The following is a 27138-nucleotide window of genomic DNA, read 5'->3' as shown; positions in this document are numbered from 1 at the left end:
CCACCTCAGCAAATGGCTGTGGTCATTTTTAAGTGCAGGAAATATTTTTGTGACCTATTCTTGAGCCAACACACTACAGAACTATTTCAAAGCCCTGCAGTTCTTTCATGCCCATTGTGTTCCAACTGAAAGCTCTCACTTGGGCAATCAGATAATCCTGAAGAATTTAGTAAGGAAGATAATTTTGAATACACTTTTATTCCTTACTTCTTGTTCCAATGATGGAATTCTTTCACTAAACACTTGTATCAACACCCAGCACTCCAAAAACCAGCGTGGCAGCTGCTGAGTTATTCATGCTGGGGAAAACAGGAATCAGGAACAGGCATTAGCAGATGAGTGTGACTGGTGGGACCAAGAGTGCAAAACCACCTGGCCCCAAATTAATTCAGAAGTGAATTAGCTGGAAAAGGCACTGAAACTGGGCTTGGTGAAGCTACACACCATTTTTGGCTGACAAACATTCTTCCAGAGACTATGGCCTGCAGGGATGTAAGGAGCAATCAGGGATTAAGTTATCATTTCATGTTCTGGCAGCAGAACGCAGATATTTAACAAGGTGAAACACGCACCGTGCACCATCACGTATCCCTTTCAGCCAAGTAAATTGTGTCAGACTAAATCCCACCATGTCCCTTCCTGCCAGCCAATCTCCTGGGCCTGGATCCTGGCCAGAGACTCGCTGGCTTTTGCCAACCCTCATGTTGTCCCAGGGCAGGGCAGAGAAGTGTTTGCAAGGAGGATGCAATTCCCACCCTCTGGCAGACTGCTGGGAGACTGCTCCCAGTGCTCCAGGATTAGATTAGGTTTCTAAAAAGTGCAAACACGAGTCCTCTGGTCTATCACCAACTTTTATCACCTATTTTTGCAGTGCCTGAGAAATTACACTCTGCAACTTGCCGGCAGATTTTCCAACGGAATTCAGGTAAAACCCAAGAGCTCCGGCAGCAAATTTTTCCCCGGCATCCTCAAAGCACCTACAAGCCAAGGTCAGAGTTGCTGCTGAAAGTGCCACAGCTGCCAACCAGATTTCCTCCTGCCTCACTCTTATCCCTAATTACTTCTAAGAGCTTCTCACAAGCAACAGCCATGGATTCACTTCCTGTGCTGCTCTTATTCCCAGAGATGTTTATCTCCCCAGTATGCTTTCTCTTTTGAAATCCCTTTCAACACCTCTCCCTCAAAGAAAAAAACAAAAACAAAACACCCCAAAAGGAGACTTAAACCCTTCCATAACGCTGTTTCTGGAGCAGAAGCTGTTTATGGTTGTAGATATTTAAGAAAAAGTCCTTTTCAGGACCTTACACATGGGTTACATTCAGTTCAGGCCAATTAAAAGTTCACTGTATGGTCGAGTGTTCTTTACTGCACAAATGCAGCTCTGTGGCTCTTTAGTACCTTCCTCTCACTTGGACAATATAAAGGGTCTGAAAACAGGGAAAATAACCAACAGAACAGGGAATCACAAAGCTGGATAACAAGAAATGCTGTATGCCCCAGGGCTGTGTGTGAACGAGTCATGTAGTCACTGAGAACAGAATTTTAGGATGGTTTGGAAGGGACTTTTTAAAGTTCATCTCATTCCAACCCTGCAGGGACAATCTTCCACTGTCCCAGGATGCTCCAAGCTCCATTTCCAGCCTGGCCTTGGACACTTCCAGGGATCCAGGGGCAGCCACAGCTTCTCTGGGCACCCTGTGCCAGGGCCTCAGCACCTCTTTTTAAAAACCCTCTTAGATCTAATCTAAAATTACTTTGCTCCAACTGCAGGACAGATCTAATGCTGTAAATTCAATGCTCCAAAGCTTCTTCTAGACTAAAGCATCTACAGTGTCCTTCCTGGATGAGGACAACAGTTGTTTGGCTTTTCTGTGAATGTCACCATAATAAATTGGTTTTATAGGAAGTCCTAGTGAACAGAGAAATCCATCACCCAGAAACTGGGACCTCTGTGCTGATTCCCATTGCCACTAAATGATTAATATAAAATGGATACTTGGGAATTGAGGAAAATATCTAAATATATCTATTCTCATCACTGCCCATGTGCTATAGCCCTGCAAAAATACTGCCACCAGTTATAATTCTTACTAAAAGCAATGTAATTAAAGAGAGAAAACCCTCAAAGAACCAAGAAAAGCAATCACATTTCCCTGCTGGAATCTGAGAGAATTTCTTGCTCATACTTCTAAATTCTTCACCTAAAAGTGGAGTTATAGAATCATAAAGGTCAGAGAAGACCTCTAAGAGCATCAAGTCCAACTGTGAACCAGCAGCACCACCATGGTCACCACTAAACCATGTCCCAGGTGCCACATCCAGACTTTTTGAACATTTCCAGGGATGGTGATTCCAGCACTGCACTGAACACCCTGTTCCAATGCTTGACAACCCTTTCCACGAAGAAATTTTTCCTAATGTCTGATCTAAACCTCCCTTGGCACAATCTGAGATCATTTCCTCTCATCCTGTCACTTGTTACCCGGGAGGAGAGACTGACCTCCACCTCACTGCAACTCCTTTCAGGCAGTTGTGCACTTTTGTAACCCTTAAAAATAATTTACCGTCACTACAATACCAGGATTATAGTGAATTTTGTATCATTTCTTCCTGAAGGAAACACAGCCTGTGCTCCACATGAGTTCTGCTCATTTTGGGCACAACACTCTCTGAAGAAAGTTGAAATTCTAAGAAGTGTAAAAACTTAAAAGAAGATAGAAAAATCAACTCCAATCCAAAATTTGAACTAATGTTTACCTCCTCACACCATTCTTTCATCCCACAGTAGCCACCAGCACCAGACACTTGCTGGCAGCTGATTTCACTTAAAACTTCTCTTTTCCAAAGATCTCTCTCAAAGACAAATTCTCATATGTGCCATGTGGAAAAGAGTTTTGTATTTTGTGGTCTCAGTGATTAAATAGTGTGATAGTTCACATACACAGCAAAGGAATCATTAATTTCCCTGAAAAAAAACACCAAAAACACCTAAAGGTGATACCAAATAAACTTGCCAGCTGCTGGTGCCAAGTTTGCATTGCAGAGAAGTTATTTTTAGCCTGCAAAGTGTGGGCTACACAGCAAGTTGCTGGTATTCATAAACAGGGATGGGATGTGAGGCTTTCATGTGCACTGAACAGAGCCAAAGGATGTTTCCTGCTGAATTCTAACTTTGAACTCCCAGGCTGCCTGCTGCTCGTCTCTTCTGGCTGAAAAATATTTTGATTTTAGATTCAACTTGTTGCCTGCTTGACTGTGCTTCATATGGCACAGCACATGCAAAAGCACTTCTTGTGACACTATCATGATTTAGCACTGAGCACAGCAGTTCCCTAAAACAAGAATAAAAGCAGATGTCTACTTGTAGCTTGAGAATCTCTTTTCATTATTTTAAACACACACATCACCAAGAAATGCATTGTTTTTGCTACTGCTAAATGAAATCTGGAGGTTAGAAAGGTGCCCAACAATACCTTCTGCTCATCCTGAATTACAAAGAGCAGCTGTGGATATCTGTGTTGATAAACAGGCAGATACTGGAATTTTATCAGATGAACAGGACTGGTTTACTCTCAATCTGAAGCAACTGCTCTTATAATCACCCATACTTTATTCTTCTAAATCCAAAAGACATCAGACCATTTTGAGAAGCTGGAAGCCAAATACTGAATTGTCCATTAAAGAGTATACCTCTAATGCTCAACACACAGCTCTTCATACAGAATGACAAAACGAGAATCATTAATTAAATTATTCCTCTAAAACTGTCCTGCTGGATTCCCTGGTGACTGCATCACTCACAAAGCAGCTTCATGGTCACTGCAAAAACCCAACAATCCCATTTGGAACCCAACATGCAACCTGAAGCTCAGCTCCTTCCCACTTGTGTCATTACCATAAAAAATGTTTTCTAACAACAGTTCCTTGTTACAACAATTCTTTATCCACTTATATCAAATAAACCCAACCATCTTCATTTCCATGGGGACGTTTTCCTGGCTGTAATTCCCCCAAATTCTGGGACTGTATCACCTCAGTTGCTTTCTTACAGAACAAAACATACCCAACATCTACAATCTGCTAAAGAAAACATTATTATTATATTTATTATGGCATGAAAGTTTACCAGAAGTCTCATTAAAAATAAACTACAGAATATTTGTGGATTAGCTGTTCCACAGAGCTCACACTTTGTCCACCACTGCAAACCATCATTTAGTCATAAAAACAGTAACTGGGGGTAAAAATAATCCCCAATAATAATTACAATCCCCAATAATAATAACTGGGGGTAAAAATAATCCCCAAACTGGTAACTTCACAAAGAAGTTTGCTGTACAGCAGCAGCTAGCAGAGATTTGGAGAGACAGACTGGAAGTATGCTGCAGCAGAGAAAACACAGACATGTAACCAGTATTTCCTCTCTCAACAGGGAGAGGGGGAAAATCAACAGCCAAAATTATCTCTGAGAGTCACCAGTCTGGTCTGGCCATCTGGAGGACAGGACTGAGATCAGGGAGATGAGAAGACACCAGGGTACACAATCACTCTGAGCAGCCACACACACTTTCCTTTTCCACATCCCTTGCTCTTGGCTGAAGCCACGATGAGACAGAATTTTTTAACTGCTACACCATCTACAAATGTTTTTCAGCTTTTTCCATCCCTCCCATTTAATAAAACCATCACAATTTTCTAAAAAGCCTGTGAGGCCAAAATGAACAAATCTGCATTTGAAGACAGCAGACCTTCTTCTGCAGAGCCTTTAGTGCCAGTGCAGGACATCCATGGCCCACTCCCACAGCCAGCCCTAAAAACACAGGAACCCACCCCTTTAGACAGACCAGGTTCTCCTCCTCCTCCTCCTCTTGCTGCCAACAGAAACAAGAAAGGAAAACTCCTTATTTTGCAGGCAGATTGGGAGACTATCCAAGGTCAGCTGCTCTAGGACGATGCCTGTGTTGCAAAAAAAATAGTTAACAGCTGTTTTCCCCAAAACAACTGAAAGTGGTGGGTAAAAGAAGTCCCCCTCCCTGATCTTTTTTTTTTTTTTTTTTTTTTTTTTTTGCAAGGGGAAAGGACTTTGATGAAAAGAAAACAAATTTAACATGTCTGAAATGAGTATCAGACTTTCAGAGAAAAAACTGTGACACTGTAAGAAGTAAATACAAGAATTGACACAGTACAGGAGAGGAAAAAAGCAAAGGGATATTGATGTAAAGCTCAGATAACATGCTCCAGCTGAGTGAGCTCCTCAAAAAACCAGCCTTGTTGTCCTTGGCTATTATTGTGTTCTGCTTGAACACAGGCTGGATTTTAACACATGATATCAACTAATTTATTAACCACTTTTGATGTTACTAAACTGGTTGGCTTTCAGCTGGTTGCATTTTTTTGTTTCTTTAATCACCTCTGATTATGAGCATCAATTTCTCAGCCATGTAAACACAATTATTTAGCAAAGCCCATATAAAAGACACTGGCATTCCTAAGCAGCAACACCCATTTTTCTATTGCACTCAGTTTTCTGTAATATTAAATGCATGTTTGCCACATTCAGTAGTGAGCTATGAATTTCTAGAAGCATTACAGGTGACCTATTGTATAAAATTAACTTTAGATACTGTCAAGTTGTCTGACATCATTTAAAAGAGACAAATTCCAAGAAATAAGAAGCTGATACAGATTTCACACCACACATTTGTACTGTTCTGCCCCTTCTCTCTCCCTCTGTCATGAAATTAAATACAGGCAGAAAGAACACTCTAAAATCAAAGTATTCAGATATATACAGCAGAAAAATCTCAGGTTTTAGGTAAGACACTCTGGTACCTTTGTCACCTTGACAGTATCCCTTTAACCTCATTATTGTTCTGCAGCCATGATAACAAAATAGACAAGATGTCTAATTACCATAATTTGTCCACTCTGGCTTATAAAACCCTTAAATGCTCATTCATGCAGCTGATTGAATGAGTCTGTCCAAGCATAACAACAAACACAGAAAAGATGCTGGATATTCAATTTGGTCACTTGATGCCTCAGGAAAACAGGGCACAGCAAGAAAGTTTCTCTTGGCAGGTACTGCAGCAACAGGCACTGCCCTTTTTAGAATTGCCCACACTCTTGGAACATGCCATCCAGGATTTCATAAGCCATAAAAATAAAGCCATAAAGCTCCCATAAAAATAAAGCCATACAGAAATTTAAGGTGCTATTTTAAGCACAGGGTGAAGACAGGATGTTGAACGATGGACTGTCACTGCAGACTCATCACACCCAATTTCTTTGCTTAATTAATCACTAGCAGCTTCTTGTTGAACAGCAGCACAAAGGGGGCTTCCTCCTGTGATTTCTCACTACTCCAGCATTTTTAGGATGAGCAGAGGGGGTTTATCCTTGGGGACAACCTGCCCTGGCCCTGGTTTAGGGCTGGACTGAGGGGTGACAGCAAAGCACTGTTGGTCACAGCGTCCAGGAATCAATCTCCAGGGAATAAAGCACTTTGTACAAGTGGCACAATAATAAATCAAAGGGGAGGAGGGGTGGCCTTCCCTCCTCCTCAGTACAATTAATAAATTAGCATTTGTGCAAGACTGGAGCAGCACTGGGATGCAGCCTCACCTGACTGCCCAGGCACCCCCAGACACCTGGTTTTGGGTAGAACCAAAAGGACTTTTCGATACCAAAACAAAACAGGGTTTTGAAACTCTGAAGAATCAGGGCTGGAACAAATTCCAACACTTGGCCCACTTAGAATGTTCAAAACATTTTTGTGTTAAAAGCAAATACCTGACAAAACCCCTTCATAGCACACATCTCCCTCCTTACACCTCTATTTTCTCTCTTGCACTTCAGTTTTCCCATCAGGAATTTAATGACCGAATGCTCCCAGGGGGAAGAGTTGGGTTTCCATTTATTGTTTCACAGAATAAGAGGAAAATCCAGCCTCTCCAAGTACAACACAGCGTTTCAAACATTACATTTACCTTCCAGAGTTGAAAGGGAAAGAAATGTGCTTAAAACATGACTTGCAAAAAGAAAGGAAGAGAAAATATGTTACAGGCATAAAGCTGTATTATAAGAGGCTACTTGAAAGGCTGCCACTGCTGCAACACAGCTCCTTTGTAACCCATGCACATTACAAACATCAGGAGTACCTAGTATGATTTTTATTTTTAAGCTGAAGTCGGTTCCAATACCAAGAAAGTGATTTTTAAACTCTCAACCCCTTTATTGGACTTTCAAAGGGTCCTGGCTTGTGTCAAGTCCAAGGCTCCTTTCAGAAATCAGGCAGAGGACTTGGCCTGCCTAAAAATCACTGAGCAAACCCAAAAGAAATTAGCAGGGGAAAAAAAATATTCAGATCTCTCAATACCCTCTCCTATTTATTCTTCTCCAATGGAACTGCTTATTTAAATTCAACTGCTAAATGTAATTTTTTCCAATGACTTACATGCACTTCAAGGAAAAATTCAATACAAAAATCTTTCAAATGACACAACCCTTAATGGGAATCAACCTTTCATTAGAAAGAAAACCATGGACAGCTACACACATAAACATCCCTGTACTTGATGCAAATAAAATAAAAATAAGCCTGCTTACTTTAACTAATGAGCCCAGAAACCCATTAATTACCAATACACAACGAAGCAGGCAGTATTTCAAGCCCAGTGAGTTTATTTGCTTTATGTTCTTAAAAATGTCTTATCAAACTACCACAGCACGATATTTAAAAAATATCTACATTTAAATGTTATAAATCTTAGATCAGGCTGGGTGTGGGTTCTCAAATGCATCTGCCCAGGGGTTTGCTGACATTAACTCAGCTCCCCGTGCCATCGACACACACCAGATGATTCAGAAACAGATGTAATAAATGGGAAGCCTTCCTTTATTTTTTTTTTTTATTTCTTGAACAAAATAAAAGAACCACAAGTCTGTTGATGCCTCCTGCATTGTTCCCACTGCATGGATATGACAAAGGGGAACAGTAACTTATCCAAGGCTGTGCTGGCAGCAGAGCCTGAACTCAGTATTTCACATCCCCCCTCCCTGCTCCGTGTTTTATTGTTTTATTGCCAGTCATGCCAACCTAAGGAAGAGAATTTCACAGCACAAGTCATTTCATCCAGCACTGCAGGCCTTCAGAAAGAAGGGAAGAAAAAGGAGATGGTGTTTCTTAAGGCCCAAAACCAAAGCATTACCCTGCCTTTCCCTCCTGCCACGTTAACTGAGGTTTGTTCATGGAGCTGCTCCTGCCAAGGCAACCAGAACCTTCCAGGGCCTAAAGGGGCTCCAGGAGAGCTGGAGAGGGACTGGGGACAAGGGATGGAGGGACAGGACACAGGGAATGGCTTCCCACTGCCAGAGGGCAGGGATGGATGGGATATTGGGAAGGAATTGTTCCCTGGGAGGGTGGGGAGGCCCTGGCACAGGGTGCCCAGAGAAGCTGTGGCTGTCCCTGGATCCCTGGAAGTGTCCAAGGCCAGGCTGGACAGGGCTTGGAGCATCCTGGGATAGTGGAAGGTGTCCCTGCCCATGGCAGAGGATGAGATTTAAGGTCCCTTCCAACCCACACCACACTAAGTCTGGCCATGATATCCTCTCAATATTCAGAGATATTAAAGCTGGAAAGAGGCACCACACAGCCAACCTGACCTTGGAAACACCTACAGCACACAATTAAAACATTTGGGCATCACTGCTCCCTTCTGAAACATATCCTCATTCCAACAACAACAGGAACTCTTACCTGCCACAGTCAGTTCCAATAGTTCATAACCTTTGTCCTAAATAATGGTACAGATAAATTCCCATTTGTATTTTCCTAGTTTTAGGCTTTCATACACCTGGTTCTTGTGCCAACTTTCCCTTGTCACAACACAGCTTTCCAGGGTGATTGCAGCCCCTTGCATCAAGTGGTCCTCTGGTAGCTCCACCACACAAAATACTTCACTATTTATGATCCCTCAGCCTCTAAAACCTGCTGTGTGAAGGAATATTTCAGCAAAATGAAGTAATTTCAGTAATGTGACCAATACACGCTGACAGAATGTATTTTACACACAAAATATCACATTTTATCTTCATTCCTATCTATCCTAAGGTGTCTTACAAACCTTTCCTGAGATCTCTCTATCAAGAATTAAGAAACCAGAGATAAGCAGCTAAAGCCATTCCATTCTCCCACCTTAAAGACTACCTGGTTTATATAATGGGAAAGGATGTTTCACTGAATTATTCCAATAAAACCCCAGAATGAAAAATGCCATGGCAAAAAGTAAACATGCAAGGCTACAGCACAGCAAATGGCCTTGTTTTCAGAGAATGACTACTGCAAAAAACTCAAAAAGCACCTGAATTTTACCAAAGGGCAGAAATAAAAATTCTTTCTATTTTTTTGGCTTTGGCTAAATAGAAAGAATAAGTTTACTAACAGGCACATCACATTTCTGTCAAGGAAACTGCTACACTAACACTCCATTTAAAGAGGGATCCTCACATGAGAGCAGCACAGATCCTCAGCCAAAATCTCCATGGTATCAAAAGTCTCGAGTGCCAGCAGGTGAGCAGAAAGCATCACCAAACAAGTGGGACAGAAGGTAGAACAGGGAATAATTAATCACTCAGATTATTAGAAAGTGTCTCTGTCATTTCAAACAACTCAACTGACCCCTATTTACCTCGCAGGATTTCAAGGAAGGGGTGTTGAACCAGCATCACTTTTGTTGCTGACACCACAAGACTTGGCAGCAGTAAATCTTTCACTGCAATAAGCAGTCTCAGATGATCAACAATATTTCCATCTGCATCAGATCCTCAACCACTGCTAATTAAAAACCTGATGAAAGGGAATAGGCTATTTTGAAGCAGTGATTCATCAGATAAACATGATATGCATTGGTGGCTCTGTGTGCAAGGTCTACCTTTAACTACCAGGAATAAAAAGTTACAGCATGTAAAAACATTTTAAAAAAAATTAAAAAAAACCTCAATTCAATCCACCCTGTCCAACTCTCTAAGAATATAGAAAGTTTAGTTTAGTTTTCCACAGCACAGAAGGATCATACACACTAAAAAAATCCTGGACACAGCAGCAGTAGGTGACTCCTAATAAAGATGCTTTTAAAAATAAAGACTTTGTGGCATGGAAAGTGAGTGTTTACAGGAAGGAACCTGCTCTGCCTGGATCACTGCTGTGAAGAAAGGGACTTGGAAGTTCTCCATGGCTGCATTGTTTCAGCTGATAAATGACAAGGTAAACCTTGGAGGGAGGTTAACACGAAACTCCAGCACTTGCAGGTATTTTATGGCTTTGGGGAGAATTGTGAGCCAGCAGACAAAGCTGCTCACTTCACTGATGCCATCAAATACTCCAAGCTATAGGTGAAGTAATTAATGGCTTTGCATTAATTAAAAATTAATAAAACATTTAGAGCAGCTGTGGTCACCTAGGCAAGAACACCAGGCCAGGAAAAGCACGCCCTTTAAAAAGGGAGATTCACCCAAGAGGGCAGAAAATGCTGGGTTTGATGCCTCCTCAGAATTGCTCAGGTTTGGGGTTGGCCTTCCCAAACCTAAAAACCCTTCATTAGCAGCTCAGAGGTAGAAAAGTGCTACTCAGGCCCAAAACAGGAGAAAAGCACCCCAGTTTGGTGTTAGAAGTACTCTGCAGCATTTAACAGCTGACTGGAACCCAAAAACTCAATAATCCATCCAACTCTGCCTCTTGGACAGCAAACTGATGTACCAGACAGGAATGAGAACTGTGCTCTCCAAAACACCTCAGAACTGGTAAAACACAGGCAGAGGCTGCCCAGGGAAGCTGTGGCTGCCCCTGGATCTGTGAAGTGTCCAAGACCAGCCTGGATGGGGCTTGGAGCAACCTGGGATAGCAGAAGGTGTTGGAGTTGGAATGGGATGAGTTTTAATGTCCTTTCCCACCCAAGCCATTCTATAATTTGATATATTCCACTCAGATCAAGCCAACAATTTGCTTGTCCACATTTGTTACATCACAAACACGATGGATGAAAGGGAAGGGAAATGACTGGGAAGGGGAAAATGAGGCACCTCCTGAACAAGCATCATCTTGAAGGCACAGAAATCACTTCCAGTGGGCTGTTCTTTATCCTTTGTGATCACCATAAAATCCTGCAGCAACAGATAATTCTCTCTTTGGACAAGTTTGCCTCGTCTTGGGCACTGTGCCCTTCCTGGGAAGAGGCACCACCATGGCAACAGGGTGAGGTCACCCTCCAGGGAGTTTGCAAGGCCATTTTGGGGTCCCTTCCCTTCTGTCACTCAAAAACTGAAACAAGGTTTGAGACACAGAGGAAAATCTCCCTCAAATTCAGATGCACCATTGGTCTGGTTATTTTTATTCTCCTTTTAGCATTTAATAATAGAAAAAGGCTACAAATGAACCTTCTAGGAGAAGCCATAATTTGAGTATATTCAGTTGGTTTAGCAATGAAAAAGATTCCCTATAAAGCATCACGTAAGAACAGGCTCCAGCGACTTGGAATTCAAATAATAAACTGAATATCTCCTTTTAAGGAAAAACAAGTATCTTATGCTGTAGTCCTGCCATTATTACTCATTTTCCATAGTGCCTTTGGTGCTGTATTCAAAAAGAATCATATTTATAAATAGGTTTTAAAAGTCCTCAAATTACATCCTTCAAATTATAATTAAAAATTTAATAACTGTTTCAGCATAAGATTTTTCCTCCTTTTTGAGTTCCCAAAAATAGATTTTCAAGTCTGACTACAAACTCATTATTCTTCATTATGTTCCCCTGCAAACACAGAAGAAAACTTGCTCCAAAACTCCAGTCATAATTCCAAGAACAATCATTTGCAAAACTTCAAAGATTTTCAACTTTTGGCCATTTCATCAATTTTTATAATGTTTTATAAACCACTGTACACAGATGGGACAACAGCAGGAGAAACCACAATTATGCTGTAATTAGCTTCTTGTTGGCCTTAAGATGCCAGGAGAGACTAAACTGTCAAGTTTCTTTCTTTTGTGATAAAAATTAACTTCATTTTTCTGCAAGGATGGATTTCAATACTTTTCCCTGAGGAATCAAGCTCTTTCTAAGCATTAATCCTGACAATAAACGAGGTTTAATGACTTTTATGCAACTTGGCAACAGTTTTAGAACTTGTTAGTGCCAGTGAAGTCTCTGGGATTATATCTGCCAAAATTTGCAAGTCTAAGGCACAGGCATGACTAGAACCATGAGCTCCTAAACACTCATCTTTCTACCTCATCTGCAGTATCTGAATTCATCTGTCCAAATCTTCTCCAACGTTTTTCCTTACAGGAAACTTAAAAAACACTTTACAGCATCTGCCGTTGTCAGGGTTCAAGGATCCAAGTAGTTAATGTTCAAAATGTAAGGAGATAAAATGTTATTTCAAAAGCCATGGTAACCGGGAGTTTGTCTGGCACATTTTATTGCAGGTTATAATCACTGATGTGCTAAAAAACCTCCCAGAGGTTACACCAAAACTCAGGCAAGATCTTCCCCAAACGAAAAATGATTGAAGGAAAAAAATAGTCATTTTTAAATCCTGGATTTTTAGGACAAAGGATGTCATGCAGAGGCTGTGCCCACAAAACAACAAGCCAAAGCAGCCAATAACACAAGAAGCACTCAACACTCCTTGAATTGAAATTTCTCTGGATATCACTTCAACATGAGGTATAAACTAAGTTTTCATTTAGAAGATAATTACTCAAGATGAACATTAAATAACTGTGATTAATTTTTATAGTTTCTGGATAGATGTCCAGCTAAATATAATTTCCCAAAAGGTGCAGACCTGTGGCTGGCCAACAACCCCTCACAAATGAAGCTACAATTAACTGCTGACATCACTACTGCCTTGAAAATGAACTTGTCTCTCACTTTCAAACATATTAATTATGGACACAATTATCCAGTGACAGCTGGTATTTATACTGACTTCTGTCAGCTTAGCTCCCAAATCTCAGCAAGGCAGGTGCAATCCAAATTCCACTCAGAATCAGGTCACTCTTCAACAGTATACAAACAATTTACAGTTTTATTAATATACAGACACATAAATTATCTCAGGAGATATTAAAAAATACATCTGGACATAATCCTGGGTAAACAGCTCCAGCAGACCCTGCCTGAGGAGGGAGGGATGGAGCAGACACCTCCAGAGGCCCCTTCCAGCCTGTGACTCCACAGGCACATCCCTGTGTTCAAGACTGCCATGAGTAAGCCTGCCATCATTCCAACAGCAATTCCAAATTATTCCAGGACTCCTCTGCCTCTCACGTCTCTGACCTGGAGGCAGCCAGGTGATCTTGCTCAGCAAAAGAGCTGCCACAGAGCACAGGGAATCTCAGCCCTGGAAAGGGGTTGTTGGCATGGCCTGACCTGGGAAAACCTCACCTGAGAAACCTGAGCAGGGAGTAAGGGACAAACAAAACTAAGGTATGAGGAAATGTTTGAATACAGAGTACACAACAACCTCAGCCCAGAAAACCAACACTCTCCTGGGCTCATCCCACAGCGTGGGCAGCAGGGGAGGGGGGATTTTCCCTCACTGCCCCACACAGGTGAGGCCCCACCTGGGACACTGCATCCAGCTCTGGAGACCCAGTTAAGGAAGACGTGGAGCTGCTGGAGAGAGGCAAGAGGAGGCCATGGAGATGCTCTGAGAGCTGCAGCCCCCCTGCTCTGGAGCCAGGCTGGGAGAGCTGGGGGTGCTCACCTGGAGAAGGAAAGGATCCAGGGAGAGCTCAGGGTCCTTCCAGGGCTTCAGGAGAGCTGGAGAGGGACATGGGACATGGGCCTGGAGGAACAGGACAAGGGGCAATGGCTTCAAACTGGAAGAGGGCATGATTTAAGTGCGACATTGGGAAGGAATTCCTCCCTGTGAGGGTGGTGAGGCCCTGGCACAGGTTGCCCAGAGAAGCTGTGGCTGCTCCTGGATCCCTGGCAGTGTCCAAGGCCAGGATGGATGGGGCCTGGAGCAGCCTGGACAGTGGGAGGTGTCCCTGCCCATGGCAGGGGGTGGAATGAGATGGTCTTTAAGGTCCCTTCCAGCTCAAACCATTCCATGATTCCAAAGACTGACAATTTCACAAAAAGCTGTACCAGGACATACCAGGATATACATCACACTCTCAGAGAACTCAACCAGTTTCACCTTGTGCCACCTTCACAAATAAAACACCTCGCTACCTCTAACCATGAGATTCTTAATTATCACCAGAAACTGGGTCATGGAGGACTATACCCAATTCCAAACCTGTGTTCACACGCTGCAGTAATTGCTCAGCACACAGCACTGAGCTCACTCTGTAGCATCTGCACTCCTGTGCAGGGTGAACCTGCCACGGTTCTGCTAATCCCACGTAATTCCTGGGAACACTGAGAAAGGCTTGCCAGTGCTCCTCCTGCAATTCAATTAAACTCTTAGCAGCACAGGAAGATACCTCAGTGGTGACAGGGAGAGATAAAACCACGTGTGCAAACTCTGCAGAGAGGATTTGCACTGGCAGGAGCAGAGCAAGGGTGGGAGGTTTCAGTGTGAAGTTGCTTCACAGCCTCTTTGCTGCTTAGGGCAGGTGTTTAAGTAAGAAAACTTGTAGGCAGTAGAGATGCTGGTAAGCCTCAGCTGGTGCAAATGTGGTTTCTGAGACCAGAAAAATATTTCCTCTCACAACCATCTCTATTTCTCTCTTCTCTGCCACAAAATCTGCATGTGGTTTTTCTCTTTTTTTCTTTTTACTTCACACCTCTGAAGTTTCTGCAGAGCATACTGTAATTCTCCCTTTCCCTGGTGCCACTGCTGCAAATTCTGCAAAGATAGTATCTTTAGGTGCATTTTTTGGGAAGGAATCAGAAATATATAGACTGTGACATACATATATTCCAATATATTCCAAAAGTTCAGAGGAGTAGGGAGAAGAGTCTTCAAACCAGGAAAAGGTTTAACAGAAGAATAAAACAATGGATAATGTCACTGCCATAGAATTCCAGGATGGTTTGGGTTGGAAAGGACCTTAAAGATCATCCACTTGCAAACCCCTGCCATGGGCAGGGATACCTCCCACTATCCCAGGTTGCTCCAAGCCCTGTCCAGCCTGTCCTGGGACACTTCCAGGGATCCAGGATCAGCCACTCTGGGAGCCTGTGCCAGGGCCTCATCAACCTCCCAGGGAACAATTCCCTCCCAGTATCCCTCTGGCAGTTTGATCAGAGCTAAATTTTCATAGGAGTTATTCATATTAGGTATTATTTTCTGAGTGATTATATTTGCTCCCAAATAGAGATAAAATTCAGATCGTAAACATATGCAAGTTATGCTTTAAAAAAATCCAGAGAGCTGGAAGTGCTCGTCACTGCAGGACTACTCAGATAAAGCTGAGTGGATATCCTGTTGCTTCATTTCATTTATCTGACCAGCACAGCAAGGCTACAACTGTTGAGGGACAGAACAAAATGCTGGCATGAGGCTACAAACCCTGAGGAGAAAGGAAGAAAATGGTATTGTGCTTTCCAAAAGGCTGAAAATTCAAGTAAGTGGACGAGCCTAAGAACCTCAGACAATACACATTAAGATATAGGGTTTCCTTACGTCACTACCACAATATAAAGGCCCAGAGTTCTGGCCCCACTGAGTGATGTGACCTAATTAATTATACACCAGCACAGGAAGCTTCTTGCTGGGGAAATAAAAAAAAGACCAAAAAAATCCCCTAACAAAACAAACCCCAAGACGACAACAACAACAACAAGAAGAACAAACCAAAAACCATCCTCCTCAAACAATAAAAAGCCACCCTCCCACACAGTAAAATGTTTCTTGGACTGGATATCAACCAAAAAAATGGGAAAAATGCTAGATTTATTTTAGAGGCTTGAAATGGAAGAGAGGAATCTGCAGTTCGCAGTCAGATAAGGAACATATGGTAGAGCTGAGGCAAAACTTAAATCCCCTAGTGCAGCACCACTCTTAGAGAAGTCCATCCTTCCTCTCCTGATGTCCTTCATGTCCAGCCCTCTTCCTTTAGCCAAAAAAAAATCACTATTACCCTGATTGCTCCTCTCCTCAAAGGAGTTCCAGCTGGATAATTAGTTTTGTAAGGCAGTATATGCTTATCAAACCTAATGCTTATCAAGGCTGCCATGAACTTTCGATCACTAATTAAAATGTCATTTTATTTCACATACTCCCAGAGTAGTGAATGCAACACTCATCCCACAGCCAGATTTATAGCCCCAGAATCTGTCCTGCTCCACACAAAAGAAGTGGATAAAGACACAACTTATTTTAATGCAAATTACAACCAAAGGAAGATGGTTTGGTACTTCCAAAGTGGCAACAACACAAAATTTAGTGCTCCTTTTAGGAGGAGGCCAGAAACAGCCAGACTTCCAGAGCTTCTTTCCAGGAAGGAAAAGCATTCCCAGCAGAGGGAAGGGTGCTGCCCATGCAAGAGCAGCAGATGCTGCATTCCTGCAGGCAGAGCTCATGGAAAACAGAAAGCAGAAATACCTACAAGATTTTCTGATTGCTGATTTCTCCTCACAGGAGGAGGAGAACAAACAAGCCTGATGTGTTTCTCCTCATCTCCTGAAATTCAAATAGGTAGAAGAACATCAAGTCTTCAGGCAAATCTTGAGGTGCTACAGCAATTCCTATTTTCTCATTTTACTGTAACAAACACACGGAGAAACAAGTTCCACTGCATTCCATACCTTTATTTCAGACTTTACAGAGCTGGTGACAAAATCAGATTAAACCCCATAGGTAGCATCAAGAGCAACACTGCCATCCTAAAATTAACACCATCACAACAAAAAAGGACAAATTACCTCAAACTGATGCACTTAAGCAACTCTAAACACTGGTTCAAATTTCCTCAGGCCAATGTCTGTAAGACACTAAGAGGTTTCTCCTTTCCTTACTTTTCTTACTAAGCCTCTATATAATTTAGAAAACAAACCCTGACAGTTTTCCTATTCCATTTTCCAAAACAAGGAAATTAGAAGACTATATGCAGCATTATCTGCCTGTGCCTTCCAGTTGACCATACAATCACTGATAATATGATGAGGCATCATCCACCTCCTTAGGACAGCATCAAACCCTGTCCTGCCAAAGCAGCTCAACCCTGACCATTCCCATCATCTTATTTCAAATTAGCCTGGGGGACACATCTACACAATCAAAATGACTGCAACAGAGAGGGTGAGAGCTGTACACAAAATTATCCTGGTTATTACTAGTCAGTCAGTCGTGTTGGAGAGTGGGAAATATCCTTTTCTTGCAACTCTTTCTGATCTCATTATATAAATCTGAGATCAAGATTTTGGAGTTTAAACTCAAACATTTTTTAAAAAAATAATTGGTTGAGCATAAGAAGAGTTATATATATATACACATATATAAATATATACACAGATATATATAAATATATACACAGATATATATACACACATGCATATGCATATATATATATGGAGAGAGAGAAAGAAAGACTGCTTAAAACAAAAGAATTTGTCTGTTTTGTAGATTTAACAAGCCAAGAAAACAATTAAAACTTCACAGTCTCTTTGAAGCATCAACAACCTGTTACTGGAAGCTTCAGAACACAGGTGGGCTTGAAAATCAAAACTGTTGAGACATTTCCCTCAAAATTGCCATAAATGGTTCAATAAAAGCTACATTCCACTCAAATATTAAACACATTCATTCTAATAGCTTCAGCATGGCACCAAGAGGGGTTTTGGTTTTGGTTTGTGGTTGTGTTGAGGTTTTTTCGGGAAAAGAACCCAGCTCGCTCTGGGAAGTGGTCCCTACTGCAGGGTACCACTGTGGGAAGGGATTACAGGTAACTTTCTGTTTGCAGCAGAAATCAACTCCTTGGAGAAATCCCAGCCAAGAGCCTTTGCCAGCTGCAGAGGAGTTTTCCCAAAGGACTGGATGCTGAGCAATTATCACCACCCCCCTCCAAATGCCATCTGCAAGCAGGTCAATAATCCCATGAGTACTTCAGAAGCTGCAGCTAGATTGCACAGCAAAACCCTTCAATTTAGTGAAGAATTAAGGCTTCAAGGCACTTTACAAATGTTTTGGGTTTTTTTAAGGAGAAAAAGCACCAGAGATTAAGAATCAATAAAGCACAAGTTGAGGGTTGTACTTCAGATCACATCACGTGAAACAAATTAATGTTTTCATCTATTTGATCTTTCCCTCAAACGCAGCAGGTTATTACCAACTTGGTCAAATGAGTAGCAAGGCCAGAAAAAGCCTCTTTGATGTTCATCCAAGGAATATAAGGGGGCCAAGGATGATTCCAGTAGTGACATGGCCACCCAATTCTCACTTCAGGAGGATACAGCTCATATTAAAGCAATTTTCACTTCTCACATGGGCACAATGCTTTTAAATAACAGATAATCCTAATTAGCTATCACTATGTTTGCCATAAGAAAAAGTAGATGTAAATAGGTGTGACCCAGCTGGTGGGAAGGGAATCGGCTATAAAAGAAATCATTAACACAAGTCTCACCATTTATTTAGTTAAGCAATACAAAATACCTTACAGGTCTGTTTTAATCACATTGACACACACAAGCACAGTTCAAAACTTCTGTTTACTTTTTATCCACCACAAAAATCAGTGGAGGGCTTGAGTCTTGGATTTTCACTTTTACTTCAGTCAAGGCACGTGAGTTGGAGCAAACACTTCCTCAAAAGCACAGCTTGGAAGTGCAGCAACCCCCTTTTTCTCCTGGCAGAACTCCCACTTCTCAATTTTACATGAGATAAGGATTTTAAAAGGTGAGCCTTCACCTCCTTGTGCAAATTAATTTCTCCCTTGTGCAGCCAAAGCCTTGGGAGGTGCAGCGGCAGAGCCCTGTGTGCCAGTCCTGATGTCCCCCCAGGACTCTTTTAACAAAATGATTTCTAGGTACTGCAGAAACTCATCAGAAGTTAGCCTGATCATATCATTAGTCATATAATTTTTACATCAGAAGATAATTTTGAGAGAAACAGATGACTGGGAGCTGGATGCAGTCAAGCCTTAGTGCACATGGAATTATGAGAAGTCCTCTGAGACCATTGAGTCCATTCTCCCAGCACTGCCCCATGTCCCCAAGTGCCACATCCACACAAATCCCTTCCAGGATCCCTCCAGCACCTCCCTGAGCAGCCCCTTCCAATGCCTGAAATCTCCCAGCAAAGAAATTGTTCTTAATACCCACCTAAACCTTCCCCCAGCACAAGTTCACCTCCAAATTATAGGTTTAATACCACTTCCTACAAAATAAGCTTTGATGGTAGATTGGAAAAAAGCAATGTTTCCACCACAATTTCATTCACTCACTTAAATTATTCTGTCAATTTTAAATTAGCCTTATTTGTCCCTTCTCTTCCAGCTTCTTCAGGCAGTTCAGTAACCAATAAAGTCCAGCAGAAACAACTGTAATTTTACAGAACAAGCTCATGCTTGAAGTAAGAGTTGAACAGGGATGCAACGGAGGCCAAGCTGGCAGCGCAGGAAAATCTCACGGCGCTGTTTTTGCAAACATGAACTTCCTGTGAGCTGTTCTTTGCCCAAAAACCACCAGTTTAGATGTCAAGAGAGGCAGACTTCCCTTTCTTTTGGATGTCAGCTCTCGGCCTCAGGAATCCACACACGCTCCCTGCCCCCTCCAGCTTCCTGGAACACTGCTGCACATGAAAACATGGCACAAATCTGTTCCCTGGATGACAACACTGGGCTAACATCTAACCCAGAAATTTTCCTTCTCAGAATTTTATGGTTCAGTGTGACACCTCAGCCAAGGGAGCCATTCCTGCTTGCTGTGTGTCCCTCCCACACGTCCTAATCTGAATTTTCCCCACCCCGAGGGGTTTATGCAGAATTAATACAATGCCAGGAAAGATGTGGAGAAGCAAAGGCACAGCAATTAGCTTTCACCCATCTTTAAAGACAATAATATTTCTCCCTTTAAATTGCTTTGCTGTCAAATAGCAACTGTACCACAGCATGCAAATGGTTCAGTGAGCCCAATATTCCATTTCTGGTGGTGCCCAACAGCTGAGACTCCCCAGCCAAGTGCAGGAACAGCTGGGGACACAGATGCCTGAGATGAGACAGCTCTCCAAGTGGTTCTTCCCTAACATCAGGCAAGATGCTGGGTGATTTTCAAGAAAATGTGGGCATTTCTCCATGACTCTACCAGTAATTGCCTGTTTTCTTGGGAGTGTGGAGTTCTGCAGATTATTTATTATTATTTATTCCATAAATAGCAATGCCTTCCTACATTTATCTCCTTTTCTGATCCAGTATGTCCTCTTCTGATTCTGCATGTCCTTTCCTAGGGTGGAAATGAAGTCTGCACCCCAACACGCTCCTGCTGCCGTGAGTTATTTTTTAAAAGTCAATTTTTCCTGGTTACTCCTACCAGTCAACTTTTCCAGTTCATAGATGTTTACATATTTAAGAACATCTATATAATCCTGTCAGCATTTCCCCTCTATGCATCTTGACTCTGTGAGGCAAATGGATGTTTGTGTGCAAAAAATTGTAACATACAGAGCACAGGTAGACTGGACCATGATGTGCTCAACTTTTGACAAACCCCTCTTTAACTGGAATTTTTGCTTATCATTCCACATATATTCCTTGTATAGCTCACTGAAATATATATATTTCAGTATATATATATATAGTATTTTTTTTCCTATGGTATATATGCTTTGTCACATCGCAAAGGTATTTTTTAATTCATCATTGTATTTCCACTCAATGTACATTGAGAATCTTTATAAAGATTTGATTTTAAGTTATCTGTTTCTGGATTTAAACCAGTTTACTTTACTATACCCACAAATACAGATTTTTTTGCTCGTCAAGTCGTGGTGCTTAAACTCAATTTGGTTGTTTTTAAAGAGCTCTGGAAATTGAGAAGGGGTCTGTTGTTCTCTTAGGCTTGAGGATTTTTGTAGCCTTGCAGCAGCTGAGCTCAGTGATTTCTGCTTTGATGAGGAACTGGGTGAAGCCCAAGTATATTTTACATAGGAAAGAATATTTTAAGAAGACTCTTCTGCCATTCCAATTCCCGTTTTCTTTCTGAGATGTATGACAGTCCTGAAGAACATGTTGTGAGGAGATGGGGCTTGGAGCCCATTTATTTATTTATATATTATATATTTATTTCACCCCAATCAACACACTCCCTTATCTATAATTTTTTACATGAAATCGAATTACGCTCAGTTTTGCCACCTCACCACTCGGGCATTTCCACGCTAAAATCCCCATTTCCCATTATGACTGAGGGAGCTCGAGGTCTCACACACAAGAGCTGCTAAGTCATGACTTATTTCCAGCTTTTATCAGCTTTAAGGGGAGTTCTGGAGTCACGCTAAGGAGTCACCCACACACCCCAGGCAGGTGAAAGCGGCTTCACCTTGCTCTGGGCAGACCCAACATTGTGTAACTGCTCGGGCAGTGCCAAGCAGGAGCTTATCCTGCCTCTGCAGCACGGGATTCCTGGCTCACAGAGAGCACAGGGAGCTTGTGTGGGCTTGCAAGAACACCCCATTCCAGTTTTTAGCAACCAATCTGTTTGTTTTTAAATTTGAAGTCACGTGTGTTTGTTACCATTCATCCACTTTGCACTTAACCCTACAAAAAAAGTGAATTAATGTTGCTTAGTCCTTGAGACCCTAATTCTTGTTTTCTGGTAGCATTTTCTTGGTATCTAAATCTTTGCCAGGACTCTGTCTGAATTGCCCCTAATCTTAATTTCTTCAAAAGGATTATAAAAGCTTCTTCAGCTTTGTAAGAAGAAGGAAACTTCAGTCCAAAGACAAATTCCGGGAAGTTTTAACACACTGGGCTGTTCATTTTAACCCAGTCGCTGCCTGAAGTCCATCATCCACCTGAAATCACCAATTTATTACCCACTTGAATCACAGTTTGGGTTGGAAGCTTAAAGCTCATCCCATTCCAACCCCCTGCCATGGTCAGGGACATTTTCCACCATCCTAGCTCCAAGCCCCATCTCCTCACAACATTCTTCAGGACTGTCATACATCTCAGAAAAAAAACGGGAATTGGAATGGCAGAAGAGTCTTCTAAAAATATTCTTTCCTATGTAAAATATACTTGGGCTTCACCCAGTTCCTCATCAAAGCAGAAATCACTGAGCTCAGCTGCTGCAAGGCTACAAAAATCCTCAAGCCTAAGAGAACAACAGACCCCTTCTCAATTTCCAGAGCTCTTTAAAAACAACCAAATTGAGTTTAAGCACCACGACTTGATGAGCAAAAAAACCTGTATTTGTGGTTTAAATCCAGAAACAGATAACTTAAAAGCAAATCTTTATAAAGATCCTCAATTACTGAATTATCTACTACAAAGCACTAATTATAAAGACATTGCAATAGCTGAAGAGGAAAAACCCAGCCTGGTTTAACACACTTGTCAGCTCCAGTTAGCTGCACTCATTCCTTGGAAGAGTTTTTTTTTACCCTGTGCCAGTCTTTGGAATCTCTCTGTTCTGCAAAACAAGAGGGAAAGCAGCTAGAAACCACAGACTGCAACAAAAGTACAGTGAAGTCAGCACTTGTTTCATTTTTAAGCATTTTTTTCTTAATAAAAAGGCTCAGAGGTGGTTTGCTGGGCAGATTTAATGAATGCTTTGCTTTACAAATACCATGGCTGATTCACGGGGCTGTGCCAGACTGATACACCACTGATCTCTGAGCTCATATCAGTTACACATCAATTACAGTTATGTCTGCAAGACAGAATAGACCTCCTTTGTCTGATCTGTCAAAAAAAAAATAAAATAAATTCAATCTTTTTTAACAGGTCTTGTATGGGAAATGCCAAATTAGCACATAAGCAAATTGATAGTTAAAAAAAAATAAAGAAAAAAAAAGAAAAATAAAAAGGCTACAAAGGAACCTGGAGTAATTAGAGTCAATTTGGAGATTTTCCAAAAAATTAATTCCCATAAACATTCCAATTGTTGCTCAGGACTTCTGTACCCACTTCAATCACTACGAGTTCACACCCTCTTCCAAGCCCCAGCCACCGAGTGAGAATGTTGTGAGTAATCTTTGCAGCACAGAGTAAATCCTGAGTTGATAAAGGAACTTCAGCCTTGACCTTTGCAAGGGGGAGAGCAGAGGGAGCAGACAGCTCAGGAAGGCAAACAAAAGAGGGGACAAGTCATGCTAATGATATTATCCATCCACAGAGAATCCCTGGAGCTTCTCACATCCTTGAGGGGAGGTTTTGATTTACAGAGGTCATTTGGGGAAATTTGTGACAGAACTCGAAGATCTGTCACAATTAATTTTGTGAAGGCAGCTAAAGAAAAGGGTGACTATTTCCACACTCTGTAATTTTAATTTTAACATGAGAAACCACCACCCAATCAAAGCCACCCCCCAAAAGCCCAAGGTTAACAGCAAAGCCTGCCCAGCCTGAAGGTCATCCCATGGATTTTAAAATTGATCTTTTGTACGTGATCAGGTTACTGAAACCTGCACAACAACATTAAGTATTGCTCAATAAAATAACTGCTGCCTCTCTCCAGCTCAGGAGAGGTCATTTCTTGGTTAAGGAATAACAGGAGAATACCAGATTTTTTTCAGCCATATGAAATGAGACTTCTTTTACGAGCCAGTGTTTTACATGTACTTATTAATCCTCAAGTCTCTAGAGAAGTGTATAAATAATATATTCAGTTTGTAGACACAAGAAAAAGTGAGGTCCATGAGTTATCACTGGATTTTCAAAACATTCCTTAATTTTTAATGCCAAATTTGAAACAGCTATAGACGCTTTTCTTGTGAAGAAAGAAATCTGAAGACTTGAGAACGTTTCAGTGGCAATTACACAGAAACAATTTGCCCTATGCAACAGTCAGGTCCCACACACCTCAAATTGGGGGATTTATTTGCTTCTCCCCATCTCCCAGGCTTGGTTTCTCCCAGAGAGGATGGAAGTGGGGGAAAAAAAATGCTTAAATCCAAAAGTCATGGGTTGTTTTTCCAAATGTCACTCCCTGCCAGAGCAAGGCTGACTCATGACAAGTGGGGATGTGACAGCACAGAGCTCTGTTTCTAAAATTCTTTTCCCAGTTCCTAAATTGGCCCTGGCATCTCAATGATAAAAGCAGCAAATCACTGGAGGTTTTCAAACCTTGGTCTGCTCTGCAAGCACCTGAACTGTGTATTTACAATATCAATTATTTCTCTTTTCCTTGTTTAGTTAAAAGGTTTACCAGAATTCCTTCAGCTCACTTGAGACACCAGAAAACTCTGAAATCCAAAGGAATTGATTTTGCAACAGAAGGCAAAGTAGTTGATGGTGAATTTGGAAATGGAAGCAGAACCTGAGCATAAATTAAGCCCCAGACTTAGAAAAACTGCAACTACAAAACTGCAACCTTTTCCTTGAGCTGATATTTAAGATTCCTTTGATGGAGCTGCAGAAGCCAAGACAATTCAGCAGCAGCCTCTCAGGGGTGTAACCTGTTCCAAAAAGACCCTGTTCCAAACCCTCCCCGCTCCAGCTTGTGTTTTTCAGATGTGTTGTCTCACCGTGTGCAGGCAAACCCACAGTGCAGTTAATGGGCCTCCACTTTCCCCTCTCCTATTAAATCACCCCATATAAATTTCCTATGCTTCCTGCTTAGATTAGCAATGGCCATTTGTGAGGATGCAAATGAAGCATTCTTCACTCTGGCACTGGATTCTCACACTGAGCTCACCACCTTGTCTGGGACCTCAAGCCACTGCCAACCCAGCCCTCCCCTGCCAAGGGACACGATTTGCATGATGTGTGGCTGCCCCATGAATGTTTTTAAACACATATTAGGGACTATAAACCAGGCATTTCATTGCCATGTTTTAGAGAAACTACGAGTAACGTTTTTAATCCAGCTGTGGCTGACTTGGCTTCTGAGAATCTCAATTTCCTGCCATTTTTAGAGGCTCAAATCAATGTAGGGTTTTGGCAGCTGAACAATGCACATGTTTCTGGAGGAGAAGGATATTGACACAAACAAAAACACCCCCCCACACACACAGCCTGTTTGGTTTTAAGCAGCTTATTAAAGCTCCAGTCCCACTATCTGTAATAAATCTCTCTCAGCTAATGACAATGGAAGGTAGGTATTGCACCTGATGATCTCTTCACTTCTCCATTTACTACCACTTGGGTTTGAAGAGCTGAAATTATCAGAGATCAGTTAATGAAAACTGGCCCCTGATACACAGCTCAGTGTCACATGAGAATTTAAACAAAGCTTTTCTGTTTAACTGATTTTTTCCTCTGTTACCCTTAAGACCTCTTCCTTTTCCCCCCACCCCAGAAAACAGATGATTGACTGCAGACATCCAGCAACAGATTTTGCCTTTTCCTGCACCATTATTTTGTTTCATGCATGTATTTTCTCATTTCCTCCCCTTGCATCAAGCAATAAATTAAACAGTCACAAGCTTAACTCTGTCACTTACTACATGACTCTTCAGCTTCACAGTAATTTAATAGATTAATGGCAATTCCAACACAAACTGGTCCCTTACCCTCAGCCACTTCATGGATTTTTGGTGCATGGAATTCCTCACTGTCAAGAAACTCCTAGAGCTCCATCAGAATGTTCCCATTCACCTTCTTACACCATGACCCATTATAAGAAAACAACTTTGAAAATTAATTTAATTCCAAAATGACAAACTGTGCTCTGCTCAAATTGTTTTGCAGATTTGCATTTCTCCTGTCCCATAGCAGCACACAAGAAAAAAAAAAAAAGAATGTTCATGGACTCATTAACCACTAACAGAGCAGGAAGAAAATGCTCAAGGTTTTCAAAGCAGCTTCACAGCCTGGTAAAAATCAGCCTTATTTTATGGATGATGGCAATTACAGTGCAGAAAGAATATACATAATTTTTTAACTAAAAGCCTTCTATCAAGGCCTACATATCCGAGTTGTTAGACTCATATTTAATTTATGCAGCCTGACCTTCCCAATTCAAAAATCTTACCTGGCATCTCCTTTTGAAAGGTTGGTGTTTACTGGGTGAAGAATAACCTTGTTTGCATCCACATCCACCACACATTTTGTATGCAGATCAAGCTCTATAAAGAAATGAGAGAGTGTCAAGTGCTGCTCCTAAAGCACTGGGATTATATACACCATTACTTCCTCCAGACACCAAATTTATTCATGCAGTCTGACAGCCACCCATCAGCCAGAGAATAGAAACAGGACTTTTGCCAAATTCCACTTCTAGGGATATTCTGACAGGATGGATTCTGTCCAGCTTTAAAGCAAGAACTCTTTTCAAAGCAAGAAAAAGCATTTGGGTTTAACTGAAGGACAATCCGCATATACAAGGGCAGTATGAAATTTCTTCTGGGGGAAAAGGACCATTTAGGCTTGGTACCACTTTGACAGCTCTTCTTATTGCTCCCTCAATGCCTCACAGGGAAAGCTGCCCCTGCCATCTGCAGCACATTTTCCCCGGCCACTGCTGTGATACGGTGCCAGCTGTCAGTCCTGGGGCACCTGCTCGCAGAAATTCAAGTCCCATCAAAAATAATTTAGGTGCAAGCACGTAGAAAAGGGCTTGTCCTTCCCCCACAGGCTCCCGGCAAGTCCAGCTCTCCCAAGTGACGCCAAGCAGTGGGATGTGGACTATGAGTAATGAGGATATTTGGAGTGTGTGAGAATTCTCGGCTGTAGAGGCGGGGAAAGCAAAATAAAAGCTTCAGATAGCACTGACAGCAGTCCAAGGTACCCACCCAGTGACAAATGGAGTTAGGTATGGGATAAAGCACACAGCCTGCACACAAAGTCACTGCTATAGGACCTGAGGCCTGGATGCAAACATATCCCTGCATGGTGACATTAACCCTGGAAAGTGATTCCAGACACTGATTCTGATGGCCATGACACACTGCTCACACCCAAAATCACTGTTAGACACCCAGGACATGGAGCCTGGACACAAACACATCCCTGAGCAGTGACATTAACCCTGGAAAGGGCTCCCAAGTGCAATTCTGATGGCCATGACACACTGTTCACACC

At 41.9% G+C, this 27138-nt stretch overlaps 1 protein-coding gene across 3 annotated transcripts in view; it reads right to left on the bottom strand.

Annotated features, from left to right (window-relative positions):
- The window catches only part of KIF13B (kinesin family member 13B), a 118585-nt gene that overhangs the window by 81289 nt on the left and 10158 nt on the right, over window positions 1-27138 (bottom strand). For all 3 annotated transcript variants that reach the window (XM_015622253.2, XM_033513126.1, XM_033513125.1), the window contains exon 2: window positions 26090-26183. In XM_015622253.2, coding sequence (XP_015477739.2) covers window positions 26090-26183 — 94 coding nt within the window. The remainder of the gene's footprint in view (window positions 1-26089; window positions 26184-27138) is intronic.

This window comes from Parus major, chromosome 3 (genome assembly GCF_001522545.3).
Source record: "Parus major isolate Abel chromosome 3, Parus_major1.1, whole genome shotgun sequence".
Classification (NCBI taxonomy): Eukaryota; Metazoa; Chordata; class Aves; order Passeriformes; family Paridae; genus Parus; species Parus major.
Note: the sequence above shows the minus strand (reverse complement) of the source record. Positions and strands in the feature narration are given on the sequence as shown.